This window comes from Plectropomus leopardus, chromosome 24 (genome assembly GCF_026936395.1).
Source record: "Plectropomus leopardus strain MGB_pleo_1.0 chromosome 24, ASM2693639v1, whole genome shotgun sequence".
Taxonomy (NCBI): domain Eukaryota; kingdom Metazoa; phylum Chordata; class Actinopteri; order Perciformes; family Serranidae; genus Plectropomus; species Plectropomus leopardus.
In genome coordinates, this window is record NC_142199.1 from 4,015,970 (window position 1) to 4,038,301 (window position 22,332).

Genomic DNA, 22,332 nt, shown 5'->3' on the forward strand with positions numbered 1-22,332 from the left:
AAAAATTTAAGCCAATCAGAGGCTGAGTGAGAGCCGTCCACACCAAGAACGAAACTATAGTTTCAAAAATCGATCCAGCTCAAGTGGACGGCGTCGTCCACGCTGCAACTATAACGACAACGAAAGTGGCGATCAATATCAGGATCACAATTAGAGCCATTTCATGAACGACAGAAATACGAAGAGCCGATCCGAACCTGACAACATAGATCCTGATGTCTAACTTACACCATAAATGTCTGTTTTTGTGTTGAAAAGATGATCGAAGCTATTTTACTGTTTCGTTTTCTTTTTGTTGTTATTCCGGTGAATTTCGTCATCAATAACTGATTATTTTCCCTGATTGTAGCAGGTTTTGTCCCGTACGTGATGCTGCTGACTGCTATCAGGAGACGAAGCTGACAGAAAAAAGTTGAAGGTGTTGATTTAAAAAAACATCACCTTAAGATGATGATTATTAGGCTAAATAACGAATTTTGAATTTAGATCCAAATCCTACGATTTTAAAGTGTTCAATGTCGGTGTCACCAGCACATTTCAGGGACATTTTTTTCAAAATAAAGTGCTTATGATGTCAGCTTCTTAATAGCAGCATTTGTCTTTCATTTAGGATTTATGAACAACTATTAACGGCTATAGTACCAATTATTGGTTTGCAGATTACACAAAAAAAGTAATTTTCCCTGAGCCGTGCAGCCGAAATGGTCTCTGGCGTCTCCAATGTTGGTTTTGTCTTTATTGATGTCCTTTTTTACCGTTGCCAGAATGTCACAAGAAAGTATGAATGAAACTCGTCCTCAAAAGACGACAGCAAAAGCACGTTTGATTCTCGTTGTCGTCTTTGAAGACTTTCTTGAACCCGTATCCTAGTTTTCTTTTTGTTTCCCCTGAACGTCTTCGCTCACGTCGTTATCGTTATGGTGCTCGGTGTGGACGACCTTTAACGCCATTCCTTCGCCATTCTAGGATTTGCAGGTTTGAATGTTTGTCAGCCTTTGAAGCCAAATTTTGCTGAGGCCAGAAGAATTTCAAGGCTTGTGACATGATGTCATGAGGCCCAAAAATACTTTTTTCCTACAGACTTACATTTTGGAAGTCTTTCTCTTAACTGTATATCATTTCGTCATCTACTGTAATTTAATCGTTTTTTTTCCGACATCTATTGCACATCTGTCCGTCCTGAAAGAGGGATCCCTCCTCAGTCGCTCTTCCTGCGGTTTCTGCCATTTTTCCCCCGTTACGGGGTTTTTTGGGGGGAGTTGTCGATGTGAGGGTCAAAGGACAGAGTGATGTCGTTATTGATGTCGTACGCCGTAAAGCCCTCTGAGGCAAACTAACGGGCTTTATAAATGAAATTGACTTGACATCTGTAAATCAGGGGATACATTTTTCTGACCGTCACACCTGCGAAAATCTCTTTTCACTATCAGAATTTGATCCATTCTGTCCAATAACATTTATAAAGCCTAAAAGACGCAAGATTGAATCGTTTTTTGCCCATTCAGGTTAGCAGAGCTGAACTGAAGGTAGCTGAGACTAAATCAGACCGAATAAATTCATCTCACGCCGCTTCTGCAAAATGTATCGCACTGTCGCAGAGACGCGACGCTGTCAGGAACGTGTGTGACGTGTGCTGGATGCAACCGAGAAAGCTGTGAATGTCTCAGTTTTTGAGTTACGTTACATCCTGTTCTTAGCTATAAAAAAGGATTAACACACGTAGTTAAATACAGAACCTTTGAGTGAGATCCCAGACTTTGTTTCAAGTGCTCTAAGTGTTATAAAACACATAGTGACACACCATTCATTCACCACTCATTGATCTTTCAAAATGCCACCTTGTCATCTTAAGAGAGCCGAGTGATCACTCTGCGGCGACAGCCGACGCCGACTGATCCGACTCGTCTCAAACTTCCACTTTCTCGTCTTATATTTGGAAACAAATCGTCAGGCTGCTCACTTCTGCTGTCGCTGATTAGATCCGCAGCAACAACCCAACAAGCGCTCTCTGTTTCCAGCCCGCTTGTTTTATATTTAGCCATGATGGCAGCAGCCCTGGTTGCTAGGAGATCTCTGATGCAACTACAAAGGCCCCTCAGAGAGGAAACAAAATACTCCTGGCAGCCGAGAATGATCATGCATTACAGAGCGCTGCTGCAACAAAATAAAAGCGACGGAGGTGAAGTTTGAGAAGTTTTTTCTTAATGAAGTTCGGGGAGCAGAAAATGAGTCACCCTGCTGCTGCGCACGGCTCCGTTGTGGTAGATGGGCGAGCTGCCGGCTGAGGCGTTGTAGTAGGAGGAGGTGGCGCGGACCAGCGGCCTCTTGGCTTTGTCTTTGCTGCCGTTGGAGTCGTTGTCTTTGATGATGTCGTACTGTCGGCAGAAGAGGGCGATGACGGCTGAGGAGGAAGACGACAGAGCAGAAACGTCAGAAACACGTGAGCATGAACCGTCAGTCCTCATAAACACAAACACACTCACATATTTTACATTATTTTAAATGATGTTGAGATTTGGACAAAACAAATATGAAGGGGGGCAACAGTGATGGCATCGCTCAGTATTTTCAAACAATCAGTCAATTATTGGGGAAATCAGTAGATTAATGCATTAAAAAAATAATAATTTGAGCAAACTGGCTTGATTTGTTTACAAAACCCAAAAAACTCAAACTCAAGTTAACACAAGGTGAGTAACTGATATATCAGAGGTCGTTTTTTGGGGTGAATTATTCCTTTAAGCACTTCTAGTTTTTATAAACTACATTTCTCTTTTATTCTAACATATATAACTTCATCATTTCCAATATTTTAACTTGTAACAGAATATTTTCACGGTGTGTTATCAGCAATTTTATGCAAAGGATAAACACACACACACACACACACACACACACACACACACACACACACACACACACTGAGGCTGACCTGCCCACAGCAGCAGCACAGTGGTGATAATGAGCAGCTCTCCTGTCTGTAAGTGAGGAGTCATGCCAAGACCTTCCATCGCCGGTTCATCTGGGGACGAATACAGACTCAGCGTTGGCAAACTTTGTCAACAAGGTCAAAAAAAACACGAACACGTTACTGTCGCTACGGAGGTCTAAATAGAAAGAAAAACAACAGATTTTCACACAAATACAGTTAATGAGAAGTGATGTAAGTCGTGCAAATAAAAACAAGAATAAAACAGGTGAAAAAAAGTCAGAAATATTACAGTGCAAGCTATGTTGTCTTCAGATATTGAGTTAATTATTACATTATTGAGAGAAAATGGTACAGCTGGTTAATTATATTGTTGCGTTGACGATGCGAGCTTTATTATTTGAGAAAAAAAACGCCACCTTGTCATCTTAAGAGATATTAAATATTATTTATTATTAATCTCGTCTTACCTTGAGGTATTTTAATTATTTTGTTATCTAGAGATAAAAAATATTTTTTTCTTGAAAAAAATAAAAAAAATAATTGAAAGCATGGCAGCTTAAGCCAAAAAGCATCAAACTATTGCTTTAATAATTTGCTGACTTGTTAGCAAGATCAAGAGGATGATCGCAGTAGTACAAAGATTTTTATGTCATTATTTAGTTAACATTAAGAAGAGTTTTAGATTAATCAAAATGTAGTTTTTGGTGTTTTAACTTGCATATTTGTATTTTTTCCCCCTTTTTTTTTACTTCCTTAAAATGCACATTTAGAGTGATAAACTGTGAGTCGATGTGTCAGGAACTTTCTGATGTGTAATGATGTGTGTGTATGTAATGTACTCTGAGTGTGTGTGTATGTAATGTACTCTGAGTGTGTGTGTGTGTGTAATGTACTCTGAGTGAGTGTGTGTGTGTGTAATGTACTCTGAGTGTGTGTGTGTAATGGACTCTGAGTGTGTGTGTATGTAACGTACTCTGAGTGTGTGTGTGTGTAATGTACTCTGAGTGTGTGTGTATGTAACGTACTCTGAGTGTGTGTGTGTGTAATGTACTCTGAGTGTGTGTGTGTATGTAATGTACTCTGAGTGTGTGTGTATGTAATGTACTCTGAGTGTGTGTGTATGTAATGTACTCTGAGTGTGTGTGTGTGTAATGTACTCTGAGTGAGTGTGTGTGTGTGTAATGTACTCTGAGTGTGTGTGTATGTAACGTACTCTGAGTGTGTGTGTATGTAACGTACTCTGAGTGTGTGTGTATGTAACGTACTCTGAGTGTGTGTGTATGTAACGTACTCTGAGTGTGTGTGTATGTAATGGACTCTGAGTGTGTGTGTGTGTGTAATGTACTCTGAGTGTGTGTGTGTGTGTAATGTACTCTGAGTGTGTGTGTGTGTGTAATGTACTCTGAGTGTGTGTGTGTGTGTAATGTACTCTGAGTGTGTGTGTATGTAATGGACTCGGTGTGTGTGTGTGTGTAATGGACTCGTGTGTGTGTTTATTTACGGTGGTGGTCCAGGACTCCGGCTGGATAGTGGTCACTCCTCTCCAGAGTCCTGAAGTGGACGGCGCGGCTGGGCTGGCTGTCTCCGTGCGGCCCAACAGACTGCACCTAAACCCCCGAAAATGATGGCTTCTTTAGTGAGAGCATGAAGCAGTCCTCGCACAGCCGTATCTCTTCACAGCTGAACACTGGGTACAGTCCCAGCTGACATTAACGGAGGATGACATTATGTAATGCTGACAAGAAACTGGCTGGCGAGGGTATATTTAGCGAGCAAATGGTGCTTTGGTTTTTGGCCGGGATCCTGAATGATCGTTGGAGGACGAGCGCTGCTGTAGATGTAGAAAGCTTGGAAAATAAAAAAGGGAATATAGATTTCGGCTAAAGACTCATCTGGGGACATTTTCAGCAAACGAGGAAAGAATCCAACCGAAAAAAAAAGCAAGAAATAAACAAGTTTGATTTTGTTTCTCACTCAGACAGATGATATTTCTCACAGCTGCAGTGGATGGCAGAAAGGATGAAGTTCAGCGATTATGCAGCGAGACAAATCCATCACAGAGGCACAATTACATACACAAGAGGTCTAACTGTGCCTCCGCCTACACATTAAACCCAAAGGTTAAATACAACGAGTTTTCTGTGGAGGTTATTGCAAGTCACTCTGGGAAAATGACTAGCGGAGGCAGAAGTGGGAACAAAACAAAAGTTAATGATGACAGTTTATCAGAAAAAAAGCCCTTGAATTAAAATAAAAGTATCCTAAAGTTTGTCCTTCTAAAAAATCATTTGGAAAGTTGCAAGTTTGAGCTCTGCAAACTGTTTCTGAGCAAAAAAAAAAGCTCTAAAAATGACAAAACTTCACCGAGAAATCCCCTCATTTTACCGTCCTTTGATTTTCAGGAAGGTCAGAGGTGCAAAGATCAGATTTCCAGCCTCCCGGTGCTGGCGAGGCTTCGGTGCATTGCTCAATGACACTTCCGCAGGACAGCCGCCTGCTGACGAGCACATTTACCCGCCAGCTGAAGGACAATCTGTATCAGTCTATTAAGCCATAATGGATTATGAAAAGTTTAATAGAGTCATGATAATGGAGTCACATTAGACGCTCCTCCGTCAGAGAGGAGCTGTAGTTTGTGCTGGCTTTTGATTTAGGAAACTTTGAGCTGTAATAACGTCGTTAAAAAAGTGTGCTCATTATATACTGAGAGGAAGATAATGAGAATAAAAGTGAATTTCCAAAACGCAGTTCATCACCAGGAAAGTTCCTCAGTTAAAGCTGCGCTTTACATCAACACAATCACCAGAAAAATGTTACTGCTTTGTACATTTCTGCAAACCAACGACACATAACGTGTCATGTTATTATGTAGCTGATGAACTGAAATACTGTGGTTAACGTGAAGCTAGAAAAGATCATTTTTTGGCTTAAATGACTGTTTGGGGCCACCATCGCGGCAGGAAAATGAACCCTGTCTGGGTTAAAAACAACCACTTTTTAGGCAACTATCCTGACAGGACAAACAGCAGTGGCTTGGTAAAAAACAACCCTTTTCATGTCTAAAAGCTAAAAGAAAGAAAAATTTCTACAAAAAACAACAGCTTTCATGCCACTATCTTGTCAGGAAAAGCGGCATTAACTCGTGACAAAAACAACCTTTTTCATGCCAATTTGCTAGCTAGAAAATCAGCAATGTCGATGTAAAACCCTTTGCTTTTTGTGGTACAATTCTACACTAAATGCAGCGATGTCTGGGTAAAACTATTAGTTTTCTGATCACTTAAGCAGTAGAAAAGGCAGCCATGTCTAAATAAAAGACCACTTTTTTGGCTTTATCCTGGCAGGAAACACAGTGATGACTTGATAAAAACCTACTGTTTTTCATAGCATCATTTCCGATGGGAAAACAGAGATATCTTGGTGAAAAACAAAAGCTTTTCGTGTCTGTATACCAGCAAGAAAAGTGAAAATGTCTCAGTAAAAAACAGACACTTTTTGCGCCAAAATCCAGGCAGTAAATGCAGTGATGCTCGGTAAAAAACAGCAGCTCTTTGTCGCACTCTCCAAGCATGAAACACGACAATGTCTCGGTAAAAAAACAAACGCTTCTCGGGCTACTATCTTGGCAGCAAAGCTTTAATAAAAAACAATCACTTTGAGTGGCACTGTACTGGAAGGAAAAGCAGCAGTGTCACCATAAAAAAACGAGAGCTTTTCAACCCACTATTTTTTTGTCAGTAAAAATCTTTTTAGTGGCATTTTAGCAATCACTTTTTGTGGCATTATCCTGGCAAGAGACGCAGCAATTTCTTGGTAAAAAACAACTGATTGTTGCGGCACTATCACGGCAGGAAATGCAGCAAAATCTTGGGAAAAACACAGAGTTTCTGGGCAACTACCTTGGCAGAAAACATAGTCTCGGGAAAAAACAACACCTTTTCGTGGCACTACCCCAGCAGGAAACATGGTGATATTTCGGTAAAAGCCTACGACTTCTGATGGCACCATACAGGCAGAAAAAGAGTAGATGTCTCAGTGAAAAAAACAAGTTTCGGTGCTACTATCCTGGCAGGAAAAGCAGTGATATCTCTGCAAAAAACAACCACCTTTCATGGATGTATTTCCAGTGGAAAAACAGTGATGTCTTGGTAAAAACATTTGCTTTTCAGAAAAATTTTGGCAGTAAAAGCAGTAAGTCTTGATAAAAAAAAACATAGCTTTTTGTGACAGGAAAAACAGAAATGTCTCAGTAAAAACAACAGTGTTTGTGCACATAACGCCGCTAGAAAAACAGCCACAGGATAAACCACCAATGTTTGAAGCACATTTGCAATTTATAGTTTTCTTTCTGACAAAAGAGTCCAAACTCAAGTCTACTATCTCACTCTTTCCAAAGCTTTCATCCACATCTCACAGTCTTCCTAAGTGGTGATGTGTGTGAGTGTGAGTGTGAGTGTGAGTGTGAGTGTGTGTGTGTGTGTGTGTGTGTGTGCCTCACCTGGACGCTGTAGTGCGTGTCCTCATCCAGGTCCCACAGCACGCACCAGCGGCTGGACGTGTTCACCTCCCGGATGGAGCGCTGCATCAGGCCGTCCTGCCGCTGGAGAGGAGACACACACAAACACATCAATGTAATAAAACCCGCCACACCACCGTGTCCAATTTAACATCATTATTTCACAATTTCAACACAGACGGTATGAATGCAAATAAAAACCCCCCCGCTGTAAGGAGCAGCTTCGCTCCGCTCATATAAATTCAGCTCAAACACTTACTGTCCCACTGGGAGGAATAAGGTCTGCAGGCAAGGTAACACCAGCAATCATCAAGTGGAAGAAACACAGGAAGAAATACTCGGCTGGTGCAAAAAGCAGCTTTTACGACTGCACACGTGTACAAATATCACCTTCCAGTAGTTCAATATGAACTGATTTTGACCTGATTAAGATAAATTTGTAAAATCTCTGGCCAAAAAATGAGCCTTTAGACATCATATCATACTTGGAAAAAGGAAAAACAGTGAGACATATTCATTAAAATCTACTTTTCCAATAATGGTGCGGAGCAGCATTGCTTCTCACTTGGTGTTCGCATTATTCTCACTGAGCTGTTTGGGGAAATATCTGCTCTTAAATGCTCCTCTCTGTTCACCAGCTGCTCTCTAACTGTGTGTGGCTGCTGTTTGCTGCTGAGCAGGTAGTGAAGAGTGGATTTTTACAGCTTTTTCTCCAAAAAACCTGCTTCCTGCTGCATCCGAAAATGACGCTATGGGAGCAGTGAGAGTGAACCAAAACAGTAAAACCAAAGTAATGAGCTTAAAGATGCTATAAAACTCCATAGAGCTGACGGTGATTATGATTCTCAGCGGGTTTGTCTCTAAGCGACACATTTCACATACAAGTAGTCATTTGATCCGCTGTTTATGTGAAAAAAATCGATTGCAGCCACTTAAAGATTGTCTCGGTTTTTAGCTGTATTTGTTTATTTTCTCGAAATACCCATCCAAAATATATTAAAAATGATAAAATGCTATTTTGCCGTGTATTTCTCTCCATGCTCATCTGTTCAAAATGCAGCATGCTGAATGTATCAGCCAGAGATTTTATTGACTTTTTTCTGCAGCCACTAACACTCTGCCAGGTAGCCCATTTCATGGATATTTAAACAGATGGAAATAAAAAGAGCTCTGAAATAAATGTGGCATTGGGAAATAAAAGTCTCCCTGAAGTAAAGTAGTCTTTTGAAAAACGTCAATTTAAGAAAAACAACACAAAAACATTGTATTTACATGTTAATTTAAGTATTCATTTATATATTGTACTTAAATTTAAATATTTATTTCCTCATTTATTATTTTTTTTTACGATTTATTCCATAGCTGTATCTTTTGACCATAACAGCACATTTATTTATGTATTTACTTCTCTATTTATTTATTTGAAGATAATTTATTTTTATTATTAGTATTTTATTATTTTATTATGTTGTATTTGATATTAACCAACATGGCATTCTATATTGTTTGGGTTTTAGACAATGTGAACATAGTTTAGTTAAAACCAAAAAAGAGAGATGAATAGTACAGCATGAGGATGTGAAAATATATTTCCTAATTAATGAAAAGCCATTAATAAATCAATATGATGGCACAACAATCTGACTGCCAATTAGGAGGTTATGAGGTAAGAAAAGACAACATTTGCACAATTTAATGTGCATTAAAGTACACAACACGCCCACTCTCGGTTTTCCATCCGAAAACAGAGCCAGAAAATTTTGCTGTTTGAGTGGAAACAAACAATATCATCTCCGTACACCTCTGCTAGGTACCGCGGCAAAATGCTTCATTAAAACGTGTATATCCAAAGATTAAGACTGAATTATTCAAGCGTAATTACTGAGTGGTTTAGAGATTCATTCAGAGTAAATTCTGTTTTTGTACCTTTAATTATCTCTAATTACTCAAAAGCTTTGTGTTCGAAGAATTTCTTTGGAGGAGACTCACTTCAATCCAAAATCAAGACGTCTGGTAAACGCCCCATTTATCTTTATTCTGCTTGATTAAGGTCTACAGTCCAGCCAGTGGTGGGTGTGAAAGTCCGGTTTTGAATGAGACACGAGTCTCCCGGTCAGTAAAAGCGTCTGTAAAGTAGTGAAAGCTGCGGGAGAGTCAATAAATAAGAAGTCTGGCAGGACGTTCGAGGCTCTCCAGATGTCTCAGTCACCAGAGACTCAGCAGAGTCAGAGTGTCTTCTGCTCCTCTGGCAGCCCTGTGAGGACGCTTTTATTGTTCCGCAGCACTAAAAGACCATCATATATAATAAACTTTATGGAGCTAAAAGGGTTGTTAATCAATAACTGTGACTCAGCTGCAACATTCTCCAATTTGGAAATAAAAATCATTGACAAAAATGCTAAAAACCGCCATTAAAATTTGTGAACATGTCCGAACTATTAACAGCGTTATCATGTTTAGTTTACTTTAAGTAGATGTAATGATTGTAATGTATTTTTAGGAGTGATAACAGTAAGTAATACCACATTGAATCTCTTTTTTTTAGCTGTGAGTAGTGCCTGCAGTCCTTTCAGGCTGCACACAGCCTAAAGGGAAGGGTAGCCTGTGTATATAAAAAGAGTGTTAAGTCCTTGCTGCTGCTCTTAAAGCTTAATTTATGCAAGCGCCTAGTAATTATTGGATTTTTGCCTTTGTTTCATGACTATTTTTGGGAATAAATGCCACCTTTTTTGCACTTCTGTTAATCAGACTTGCTTCTTTAACATTCCCACTTAAAGGTAATGTCTGTATTTTTTTAACCTGAATCCTAATTTTCCTTGTTTTTATGTCTAAGTGACTAAAGGGGACAACAAGTTTTGATTGGTCCAATACTGAGGACACAAAAACAGGCTGCAGTGTAACAATTTGGGGGATTGCACATTATCCATTTACATCCACTAAAAGTGCTTGTTTCCAGTGACAGGCTCAGATTGTTATTCTATTTCAAGTGAAAGTTTTGGCCAAATTTGGAGAAATTTGAGTTTGAGAGTCCTTGGATATTGAAAATGAATGAATGAGAAGGATGCAAGATCACAATGACTTTGACCACCGAAATTTAATCAGTTAATTGCCGAGTCCAAGTGAACGTTTGTGCCAAATCAGAAAAAAACTCTCTCAAGACCTTCTGAGATATTACAATTATAATAATAAGATGAACAAGAATCCCATCGACTTTGACCTACTATCATCAACTTCTAATCGGTTCATTTTCCAGTCCAAGATGACGTTTGTGCCAAATTTAAAGAAATTTCCTCAAGGTGTTCTTGAGATATTACACTAAAAAAAATGCAATGGATGAGGTCACACTGACCGTGACCTTTAATCACCAAATTCTAATCACTTCATCCTTGACTCTAGATTTTCGTTTGCGCCAAATTTAAAGTAATTCTCTCAATGTCTGCTTCAGATAACATGTTAACGAGAAGGAAATAGGCGCAAAGTCACAGTGACCTTTGACCATCATCATCTAATCAGTTGAGTTTATCTGAACATTTGTGCCAAATTTTAAGAAATATCTTGTTCTTCAAATATTGTGCTCAAAAGAATGGGAACATAATGCCTCTGGCCGTGACTATCGCTGGTATGAAGCATAAAAACAAGATTTCAACAAGAAAAAAGATTTTTGCTCTGAGCTCTGTGGGTTATGGCTGAATTGAGACAAGTGAATGTTTCAAAAGCTTTGAAAAAGGCTGTAAAATGCATCTTCTGCAGTGAGCCTGTCCCCAAAATCTACAGGTGAAGACAAAGTTTGGATACAAAGCTATTTTTGGGTGAAGAAAGCAGCTTAAGCAGTGAAAAGCCTCAGATAAACAAATCTTCTCTTGTCTCCGGCTGACAGTTTTCCTCTTGTAGCAGGTTAAGAAAGACGCCTACAGTCGACAGCAGACTCTATCTGCAGGCGCAGCGCGGATTTATTTGATCAACGTCCGCCCTCACGTACGCATTAATCATCAATTAACCTTGCTATAGTTTGGGATTTATGAATCAGAATTCGGATTATTGCGCATCTCGTATACACAATCTCAAAGCGTGTTACTTCCTCTGAAAGCACTTGTTCTTGTTGCGTAATGTGTGAATCTCAGCAGCCGGAGCTTCTGGGATTTGGAACAACTTCAGATGAGTGAAGCGAGTCTTTGTCTCGCTCGTCCTGCTTCTCCTTCACAAACAGAAGGCTCGGCTTGTAACTGAAAGATAGAGAATGTGAAATAATCTCCGAAAGCATGCTGGTACACGGGAATGTGGGTCCGAGCTGAAAACCTGACATGAGACGTGTTGGGTTTTTTTTGTTTTACACCTTAAAAGCAGAAATGGCATCCAAGAAAAATGATTGACAGCAGCCTCTTATATAACTGCAATTTCTTTCTCTTTTTTGTACATTTTCACCCTCTTCCACCGCCACTTCTGATGACTAACAGTGGGAAAAAAAGGTACATAAAACCTCCTGCACAGAAACTCGCCACCTGCTCCATCACCTCCCTATTAATATTTGAGCAAGGGTTTTACATAAGAGCTTCCTGAGGTTATGGCAGGAGATGTTTTACATCCCCATCCTCTGTTTTCTTGAAAATGCCACGAGGTTGATGGATTCTGAGTCAGACGTGAGGCGACTTTACAAAAAAAAAGAGCTGTTTGGCACTGCTGCCGCCGCCACCGCCGCTGTGGATATTCCTCCAGCGAGACGAGCTCCGGCCAAATCATTTCCACTAATGGAGACAACTCCCACTCAGAGGTCAGCTAATGTCTGATTCTGCTTGTGCCAAACTGTGGGTGGTAAGAACTGATTAGACTGAAGCAAGCTGAGTTAGCAGCCTGAGACGAACAAAATGTGGAGATTTATGAGGACTATAAAAGTCTAGTGATTCCTAACCAGGTGTGTTTTAACCTCCGAGGACAGCGTCTGCAGCTACCTGGTGGGGGTGAAAATTTTAAATAAGAATTAACACCTTGCAGTTGTTAACAACTCAAGTTGTACCTATAGTTTACTTCCACACACATTGCCCTCCATATGTACAGATGATCTATACAATCACTGCAGTTTCAACATTAATTTAATTAATTAATTTAGTTTTTGACCAAATGTCACCACTTCTGTTCCTGAGTTCTGATTCTGAATAATGACAATAAAAGTGTTTGACAAAACACTGAACATTTTGATTAAAAATGTCATCATTTAATCCTTTTAGACATTTGGTAAATGTTGTCATAATTAGCATATGGATTCTGGGTTATAGCCAAAAACATGTTTTGTGAGGTCACAGGGACCTTGACCTTTGCTTTGACCACCAAAATCTACTTAGTTTAGCGTCCATGTGAATGTTTGTGCCAAATCTGAAGACATTCCCTGAAGGTGTTTTTAAGATATTGCTTAAATGAGAATGAGATGGATGCAAGGTGACAGTGACCTTGACTTCTGACCGACAAAATCTAGTCAGTTCAACTATGAGACAAAGTGGACATTTGTGACAAATTTGAAGAAATTTGATCAGTTAATCTTTGAGTCTAAGCTAATGTTTGTTGTCCAAAATGTGAAGAAATTCTCTTAAAGTGTTCTTTACATAATGGATTCACAGGAATGACATAGACGGGGTCACAGTTAGAGATGGGTATCATTAAGAAGTAACAGTACTTTTACTTATAATACTTATTGATGCGATACTTTAACCCAAACCAAACCAAAGTAAACTAAAGTTAACTAAACTAAACTAAACCAAACCAAACTAAACTACAGCAGAACCATTAACGACAGAGCTTATCAACACACGGGTCTTTAAGAAATTGGCCTGTAACCAAGTTTTAGTACCCATTCTTAGTCACAGTGACCTTGAACTTTGACCTATGGCCACCAAAATCTAAACTCTTCATTGTTGAGACCAAGTGGAAGTCTGTGCCAAATTTGAAGAAATTACCCTTCTTGGCCTTGGAACAGATGGACAGACGGACAACTTGAATATATAGTGTCTCCAGCATCAGCTATCGCCGGGACGGAGACATAAAAAATGTCTTTTTTGGTCTATAGTTTAGAGAGTATTATGGATCCAAAGCAGAAGGTCAAGACTCAAATTACAAATCAGTCTGCTGCTTCAGCACCACGGGCAGCTCCATGGATTTATCAATACAGAGCACAGTCACTGATGTTTCAGGACCATGGACAGGGCCACAGTTTCTCACGTCACAAACTTCAGACACGCAATGATCAATAAGTCGAGACTAAACAACCCCCGAGCTCCTGCACTCTCACAAAAAAGGCTAAAAATGTGCAGTCACCACCTTGGCAAGTCATGTACCACAAATTTCAAGTAATCAGTAAAATGTGATAAGTGAATTTAAAATAAAATATGTACAAAAAAAGGGGGCAGGAGAAGTAAAAGAAATATTTCTAAAAACCTAAAAAAAAAATGTCAAAAAAATCAGTATTTACAATCACTATTTTTAAATATAGAAAAATATACATATATATATTTTATAAATCCTTTTTGTTTCTTTTTTCACTTATTTTCAGATAATTTTCTTGAAAGTTTGTTTTCTTCACTAACTATTTTCTATTTTTCGTAATGTCTTGTTAAGTTGCCCTTTGCCTTCCCCTCGTGTTTTTAGAGAAATCAAACCAATTTGCTCAGGTTTTAAAGGGTTACAAAGGGCAATGGCATCTCCTTCAAAATCACCTACTGATGTGAAACACTCTGGCTTTAACTGCCCGTGGGAAAAATGAACATGTAAGAGTGTCTATTCTTAATTAAAAGCTCTATTGTGGCTCTCTACTTTTCTCTCTTTAGAGCACGGCGTATGATTTTCCTCTGACTCACTTACTGCTTAGACTATTGTCTCTTGTCTCGTCTCTCCTGTGTATGTGTCCTGGGTGCTTTTCACTATGCTAATTTATCATTCCTCATGTCCTCTCTCCTCCCGTGACCCTGAAATCTTTCATGCTGTAACTTCAGATCCTCTAAATGCACGAAGAGCGAGGAGATGAGGAGAGTCTGGAGGAGCTAGAGCGAGGAAACACGGGCGTATCTGACAAGTCTTTTATCGAGTAACATGACATATGGATGCTGCTCCTCCACATGTGGCACAGCAACTGACATCACTGAGGACGGATGCTATGAAACCACGGATTTCCCATTTGGCTGCTCTGTTTCTCCAAAAAGCAAAGACGTGAGGAGGAGACACGAGTGAGGGAAGCAAGGAGACACGTTAGCATAATGAAAAGCACTCACTGATGCTTACTGGAAAGATTTGATTGGCAGAGGAGCATTACGCCTGATGATTGAATGCATGCTATTAGTCTGTGAGCTTCCTTTGAGACAAATGCTGCACTGGTCAAATGAAAATGCTCCATCAAAGTTTAATAATTCTAAATAATTAATAAGTTATAAGTTTGGGTCTAGACCGTCGTCCACCTATCAGTGAGGGGGGCTTAATAGCTAGCTTGCTGGCTCCCAAAAAATAGATGTTAGCTGACTTGCTAATAAATGCCATTAAATATGTTGTCATTGATAATAAATGCAATTAAATATGATGCTACTGATGATAAATGCCATGAAATATGATGTTATTGATAATAAATGCAGTGAAATATAATGTCATTGGTAATAAATGCAATGAAATATGATGTTACTGATGATAAATGCAGCCAAATGTCATGTTATAAGTGAAAAATGCAGCAAAATATCATGTTATTGGTGATAAATGCAGAAAGTTTGTTACTGATAAGACATGCTGCAAAAAATTATTCTATTGGTAATAAATGCAGAAATGATGATGTCATTAGTAATAAATACAATGAAATATGATGTTATTGATAATAAATGCAATGAAATATGATGTTGTTAATAATAAATGTAATGAAATATGATATAATTGATAATAAATGCAGTGAAATAGGATGTTATTGGTAATAAATGAAAACAAAATTATATCATTTTAAGATCTGGTGTGTCAGGTAAGATGCAGAGGGTCAGGTCGCAACGCAAAAGCTCAAAATAATGGGTAACTTTAAAAAAAAATATATATATAATTACCTGAATGTCTCTTGCATTGACATCACCAAAAAGTGAGTCATGTTTTATGTTACATTATTTACATAAAAAATAAATTAAAATTCTCCCTAAACTTAAGTTATTGATGTCAGATCATGCTTTATCCCTTTAATAACGGTTACTGTAAAATTTGTTTTAAATTTTGTTCCAAGTGACACAAAAAATGTTTTAAAAAAATCCTAAATCCCACTTGCCGTATAGTCGTACTTCCTCTTTGAAGAGAGATGTTTGACAGTGGCACGTTGTCTAACTTTCTCTGGTCAAGATGGGTAAATGCTATTTTTTCGGAGGGTGGGCTAATTGTAAAAATCTAAATTTCAGTCTGAAAAAGCATGGAATTTGAAAAATTAAGAAAAAAATACAGAAAAACACGAAATGTTGAAGGGTTTTTTTCTGATAATTTAAGCAACAGCCGTGCAAACGACTGTAGAATTACAGCGTTCAATAAAATCCAATGTAATAATGTTTGAAGAGGGAAAAGTTAGAAAATTTGTTGAAACAGAGTAATAAACCAGCAGTTTTCAAGAACTACATATCTCATTTCCATTAGCAATATCTGTCAGCTCTTTCCTGCTAATTGGATACTTAGAAAGTTCCAGATCTTCTTTTGGCTGGAAACTTTTCTAATCAGGAGATTTTTTCGTTTTAATCATTACTTTAAAAGGACCGACGTCAACCAGCAGCCGGCCTTGACTTTAACAAGCTTAATGTTTATGAGTGAATTCCCCCGACGTCTCCAAACTTTGACTCAAAGCCACCGGCCACGTGAATGACGCAGCGTTTTTAAAAAACCTCCCATGAAAAGAATTTGCTCCTCAAGAGATAAAGACGATCAGAAAATATACATAATTCAACTTTGGGAAAGCTGTTTTGTGGCCCCGAGCGTGGCGGCGATCCAAGTTTTCTGGGCATTCGATCCATAATTTACATCCCTTCAATTTGTATTCCTGCAAAATTAATTGGCCGCAGACCAAATGAGAGCGCAGAGGGGGAGAAGGGTGAGAGCAGGGTGAATCTGACGTGAGACAGATTGACTAATTATTTTTCAGCCTTTTTGAGGATTAAAGCAATTTAGGAAAAATCAATCTTTGAGCTCAGATGCCATGAACACCCGAGTAAACACACACACACACACACACACACACACTGATGATGATACTGTACCTGCTGGGAGATGGAGTATCCAATGACGGTGTCTCCCTGAGGGACGTTCCAGGTCACCATGGCTGAGTGCGCCCTCAGCTGGGTCACCGAGACGTTCACAGGAGCTGCTGGCACGGCTGTAAACACACACACACACACACACACACACACACACACACACACACACACATTGTATCACTTGTCAGGGACACTTTTAACACACATTGGAGTTTAAACACCTTTTTTTGCACAGCATTTGTGTCAAAATCTCAAACTTAAACTCAGCTGTAGCTCCTGGAAATACACAACATGGCCAAAAGTATATGGACAGGCCAACATTACACCCAAATGGGCATTAATCTGCTGCTATAACACCGTCCACTCTTTGCTTCCAGGCTTTCCACCAGTTGTTGCAACTGCTTGTAACCTTCAAACACATTTTTTTGAGGTATGTAAGCATTGATGTCGTCAAAAAACTTTTGGATTCATTTCATAACATTTTCAATCAATCTATCAATCAAATAGCACCCTTCAAACAAATCAAATGCAATTTAAAGTGTTTTACAGTTTGACTGAATAAACTACAAACATGAACAAGAACATATGAAAAAAGCAAGAATGGATCTTAAAAAAAAGTACTTAAAAAAAATGTAAATAGAAAAAAGAAAAAGTATAAACCATATAATAGTGATAGTAAGACACTACATAAAAGCCAGACAAAAAAAAGAAAGGTTTTTCGATTAAAAGCATCAATGTTTTCAGCTTCTCTCAGATCCTCCGGCAGGCTGTTCCAGCGTTTTGGAGCAGAATCACCAAATGTTTCAGTTCGACTCTGTGGAGCAGCTGACAAGAGGAGTCAGAGGATCTGAGGGGCCTTCCTGGTTCATAAACTAAAAGCATCTCTGAGATGTAGTCTGGTGCACGGCCATGCAGTGTCTCATAAACTAATGAAAGAATTTTAAAATCAATGCGAAAACTAAGAGGCAGCCAGTGTAAAGCTTTTAAAACAGGCGCAGCGCGCGCTCTGCTTCTGGTCTTAGTCATCACTCGTGCTGCAGAATCCTGAATCAGTTGCAGCTGATTAGTTGTGTTCGTCGGCAGACCGCAAAGGAGAGCGTTAGTCGTCCATCCTGCTCGTCATAAAAGCGTGCATTAGTCAGTCCGTGTTGCTCAGAGAGAGAAATGGCCTGACTTTGGATTTTTTTTTTTTTTTCATTTGGGGGAAATGTGCTTTTTTGCTGTCTTATCAAAAGTGAGATTAGCTCAACTGCCCCGGCACATGACCCCATCAAATAATTACAGCTTTGGGTAACGGCTGAAAGAATGACATCGCAGATACAAGCCGCCGAAATGACTTTCCTCTACGGGGTGTCTGGTTGGCTTCCTACAGACTGTGCGATTTTAACAATCTTAAAAGTTTAGTTCAGCTGAACTGTGTGACATGGATCTTAATAAACTCGGGTGCGACATCAAGACTGACGTATTCAGACTGTACACTGACATCAGCTGCTACAACGTACAAACATCAACGTCAATATGCATGAACAAAACGTGCTGGAGCGCGTCATCCATCAACACATAAACAAAAAGAAAGACATAAACAACCAAATCGCGCCCTCGCTATAGTGGCATTTATGTGTGCCAAAAAAGTCTGAGGAAGAGGAGGAGGGGAATGTGGATGCAGTTGTGGCCGAGGAAAAGAGGCCAACTTGGCACGCCAGTTTTGCAACAAGAGCTTGAAATAAGATTAGCATTTAGCATTTAGTAGAGTCATGCTGATCAGTGTGATAATTCATGCTGCATTTCTGTTGGTCGGTCAGTAAATCGTTAAGCAGTCACACAGAACGTCGTTCATTTCAAATTTCTGACACTGTCAGAATTTCATCAAAGGTTTTGATTGCACGACTGTGAAAACAGCCATCCTTGAACCTCTCTCACTGTGCGACGTAGGACCACCGTTTTAGAGCCAAATCCATCACCATGCTACTTTGACGATTGTATCTTTCGTCCGGGACAGCCCAAAATCGCACAGTGCACACTGGGCTTTAGAGACAGGGTGAGGGTACGCTGACGGGATTATATATCTCATCTGGCCTGGGAACGCCACAGGATCTTCGAGGAGGAGCTGAAAAAATGTTGTCGGGGAGACCGACGTCTGGAGAACTTTGCTTGACCCGGCCACGATAAGCGGATGAAAATGGATGGATGAAATTATCTCCACAATACCTCATCATTTCACAATAAATGCCTAAAAAAGGTGGCATATCCAGTAAATATCACAAGATAAATGTCCTTTTTCTGTTTAAAAAGTAAGAACCTATGATGATAGTAAGCACTCACCCAACTTTAAGTGTCTACAGCATCAGTTGAGGGTGCAGCTGATAGGTATTTGGTTTGTTTACATGATGTAACAGAGGTGCTTTTTTAAGAGACACAGTGTGGACGGAGAGCAACGCTCGCTTACTTTTAGGACACGGTGTAAAATTCATGAGGCATTTCCTAATAACTGATATAGAAAGTGTGTGCAGTGCAGCTGCCAGAGAGAAAAAGCACAACAAGGAAGATGTGTTATGTTTTTGGCATTAAAATATAAGATGATTTTCAAGTATTTCAAAAGATAACAAGCATTTATAACACTTGGTTTGACTAATCTAATGGAATAAATTACAAATTAAATTTTAGGGCAGAAATCTGTGGAGAAATACATATTTTTAAAAGTAACTCTTCCAACTCTGTTTGCTACAAAAACAAGAGGATGGTATTCATCTTCTCATCGAACTCTCCGCAAGAAAAGAGAAAGCACATTTCCAAAAGTCCAAAATTAAAATCTACACAAGGTTTCGGCTTCTCTGACCTGGTATTCCTTGGCTGATATATATATCTTCTCCTGTTCTGTGTCTCGAACTGGACGTCCTGAAACACCGAACATCCACATTAATACTTCATCATGTCCACGTGTGTTTCAGACAGCGTTCCCATCAGCCGCCTGTCTAAGTGTCCTTGAGCAAGACGATGACTTTCCGTCTCCTCTGTCAGTGTGGATTAAAGTGTCTGCTAAATGGCTCCAATGTAAATGTATGATCATGTGTGCGCGCACACGCACACACACACACACACACACACACACACACACACACACACACACTGCACTTCCTCATGTTAATGATCCTCGGGGGGCAGGTTAGGACTGAATCTGAAGTGTTCACTAACAGACTAAGAGATTTTTTTTAATATCATTAAATCATCAGTAAAAGCTGTGAGCTCTTCGCAGAGAGCGGGAGCGAGAAGGTAAATAACGATTTCATAATTATGACGTTATTCTTTGTTTTTTTACATGAGTCAACAGCTGCTAATGAGGAGAGGAGAAAAGACGTAAAAAGGGATGTGAAAAGGAAGAAATAGGGTTGTAGATACAGTGAAAATGAAGTTCATAACTCTACAACAAAAGCTAAACAAAAAAAAGAAAAGAAAGAAAGAAAGAAGGAAGTCAAAAGAAAGGACAAAGGGATAAAAGAAAGGACAAACAAAAGAAAAAGCGAAATAAAGGAGGATGAAAGGATGAATGAATGGAGATGAAGAAAGACTGAAAGAAAGGACAAAAAGAAGAATGACAGGACAAAAGAAAGGACTCAAGGAAGGACGTTTCACTGGAAAAAGAACAAGAATAAAAAGGACTGAAGGAAGAATAAAAGGGAGAATGGCAGGATGGAAGAAAGGACAAGAGGAAGGACAAAAAGATGGAAGAAAAGCATGAAAAGGGACTAAAGAAAGCATGAAAGGAAAGATGAAAGAAAGGACAAAAGAGGATGAAAGAAAGGATGAAAGCAAGGGCAAGAAGAAGAATTATACGACAAAAGAAAGGTCTAAAGGAAGGACAGCAGGACAAAAAGACAAAAGAAAACATGAAAGAAAGGACTAAAGGACAAATGAAATGAAGGACGAAAAGGATAACAGAAAAGATGAATGAAAGGATGAACAAAAGGAAGACTTGACGAATGGAAGGAAGGACAAATGAAAGGATGAAAGGATGAAAGAGGGAAACTGTCTGAAAAAGACAAAAAGGAAAAAATAAAGAGATTTCTGCCACAAGAAGAAATATCGCAAGACATAAAGAAAAAGGACAGGAAAAAGACAAAAAGAAACAAAAACAAGAAGAAGAGACAAAGAGAAAGAAAAACAAAATAAGATAGAAAAACAAAAGGAAAGATAAAAAAACAATAAGAGACAAAAACAAAGAAAGGAAGATTTAAAGAAAGAAATAAAATTGACAAAATGACATAAAGAAAGAGAAAGCGATGGACAAAAACACTTACAAACAAAAAGACAAAATATGCAAAAAAGAAAGAAAACAAGACATAAAAAAGCAAAAACAACCACAAACAAAACTAGATAGAAATGCAAACAGACTAAAACGAAGCTTAAATGAGACAAATAAAAAAAACAGACACAGAAGACAAAACAGAAAGACAGAAAGAAACAAAAAATAACAAGAACGAGACAGAAAAGCAGCAAATGGAGACAGACAGAAATGAGCAGAGAAGAGATGAGCAGGCATCCGTCCATCACTTTACTCTTAGTGATGATAAAACATCAATAAGTGGATTTTTACTGCGAGTCAGCAGTTATTGATGACTTCACTTCATCCAACTTCTTCTTAATTCTTCTTTCAGTGCAGGACCAGAATAGCAGCTCCATATTTCTCATCATCCATTTCTCTGGCTGCAGAAAGCAATTAATATGTGCCCACTGGAGGAGTGTGTGTTTGTGCGTGTCCGTGCGTGTGTGTGTTTGTTTTAAAAAAAGAAAAGACAGAAAAGAAATCCACCATCAGAAGGAAAAAGGCGCCGGCACAGCAGCCAGTTAGGGCACCGAGGCTGAAACAGGACATTAAAATGTTGATGATTTGCATTTTGTATTAAAGTCAAAATTAAATTTGAATTCATATTTTGTGTTAGAAAATAAATAATAATTAGAAATACAAAAAAAAACCACAGAAATAAAATACAAAAAAAAAAAATACAGATACAAAAAATACAAAAAATTCTTCACTTTTGCACACTTATTTGCACATTTTTTATTGCTTTTAGGCTTTTTGTTTGTTTGGTTTTTTTGTTCTCTGCACATACTGTACATATCTTCTTCCTCTTATTATTATTATTATTATTGTTATTTTATTTTATTCCATTCTATTTTATTTTATTCTATGTAAAGTGCCTTCCTTTATATATACATATATATATATATATATATATATATATATATATATATATGCAAATTTAAAAAACAAAACAAAAAAGAAAAAAAAACCTTCTCCAAGAGAAAAAAACCTTACAAAAACACACTGCAAGCCCCTCACACGACAAAGAAAAGTGTTTCCAGAGGACGCTAAAATATGATGCATACAGCTGGGACACGCTTGTTGCCATGGCGTTTGGCTCATGAAGATATCTGAAGAAGCGTTTCACCAATATATAAAGGTTATTTTGCATAAAGCTGGGATGTCTCTGCAGTAGAAAGATGGAGTTACTTTAGAAATTAGTGCTAAGTGACCAGAGAAAACAAACAACAAACGCTCCTGCTAACGAACAAACTCGATCGTGTGACACAGTGGCGGCCTGCTGGTGACAAACAACTTCGTATCTTGTTGTATGGATCCACGCTGCTGA

At 38.7% G+C, this 22,332-nt stretch overlaps 1 protein-coding gene across 1 annotated transcript in view; it reads right to left on the reverse strand.

The window, feature by feature from the left end:
• The window catches only part of LOC121962915 (fibronectin type III domain-containing protein 5b-like), a 39,682-nt gene that overhangs the window by 3,934 nt on the left and 13,416 nt on the right, over positions 1-22,332 (reverse strand). The window contains exons 2-6 of the mRNA XM_042513239.2: positions 16,688-16,803; positions 7,431-7,532; positions 4,434-4,539; positions 2,933-3,022; positions 2,235-2,401 (exon numbers count right to left, since the gene is read on the reverse strand). Coding sequence (XP_042369173.2) covers positions 2,235-2,401; positions 2,933-3,022; positions 4,434-4,539; positions 7,431-7,532; positions 16,688-16,803 — 581 coding nt within the window. The remainder of the gene's footprint in view (positions 1-2,234; positions 2,402-2,932; positions 3,023-4,433; positions 4,540-7,430; positions 7,533-16,687; positions 16,804-22,332) is intronic.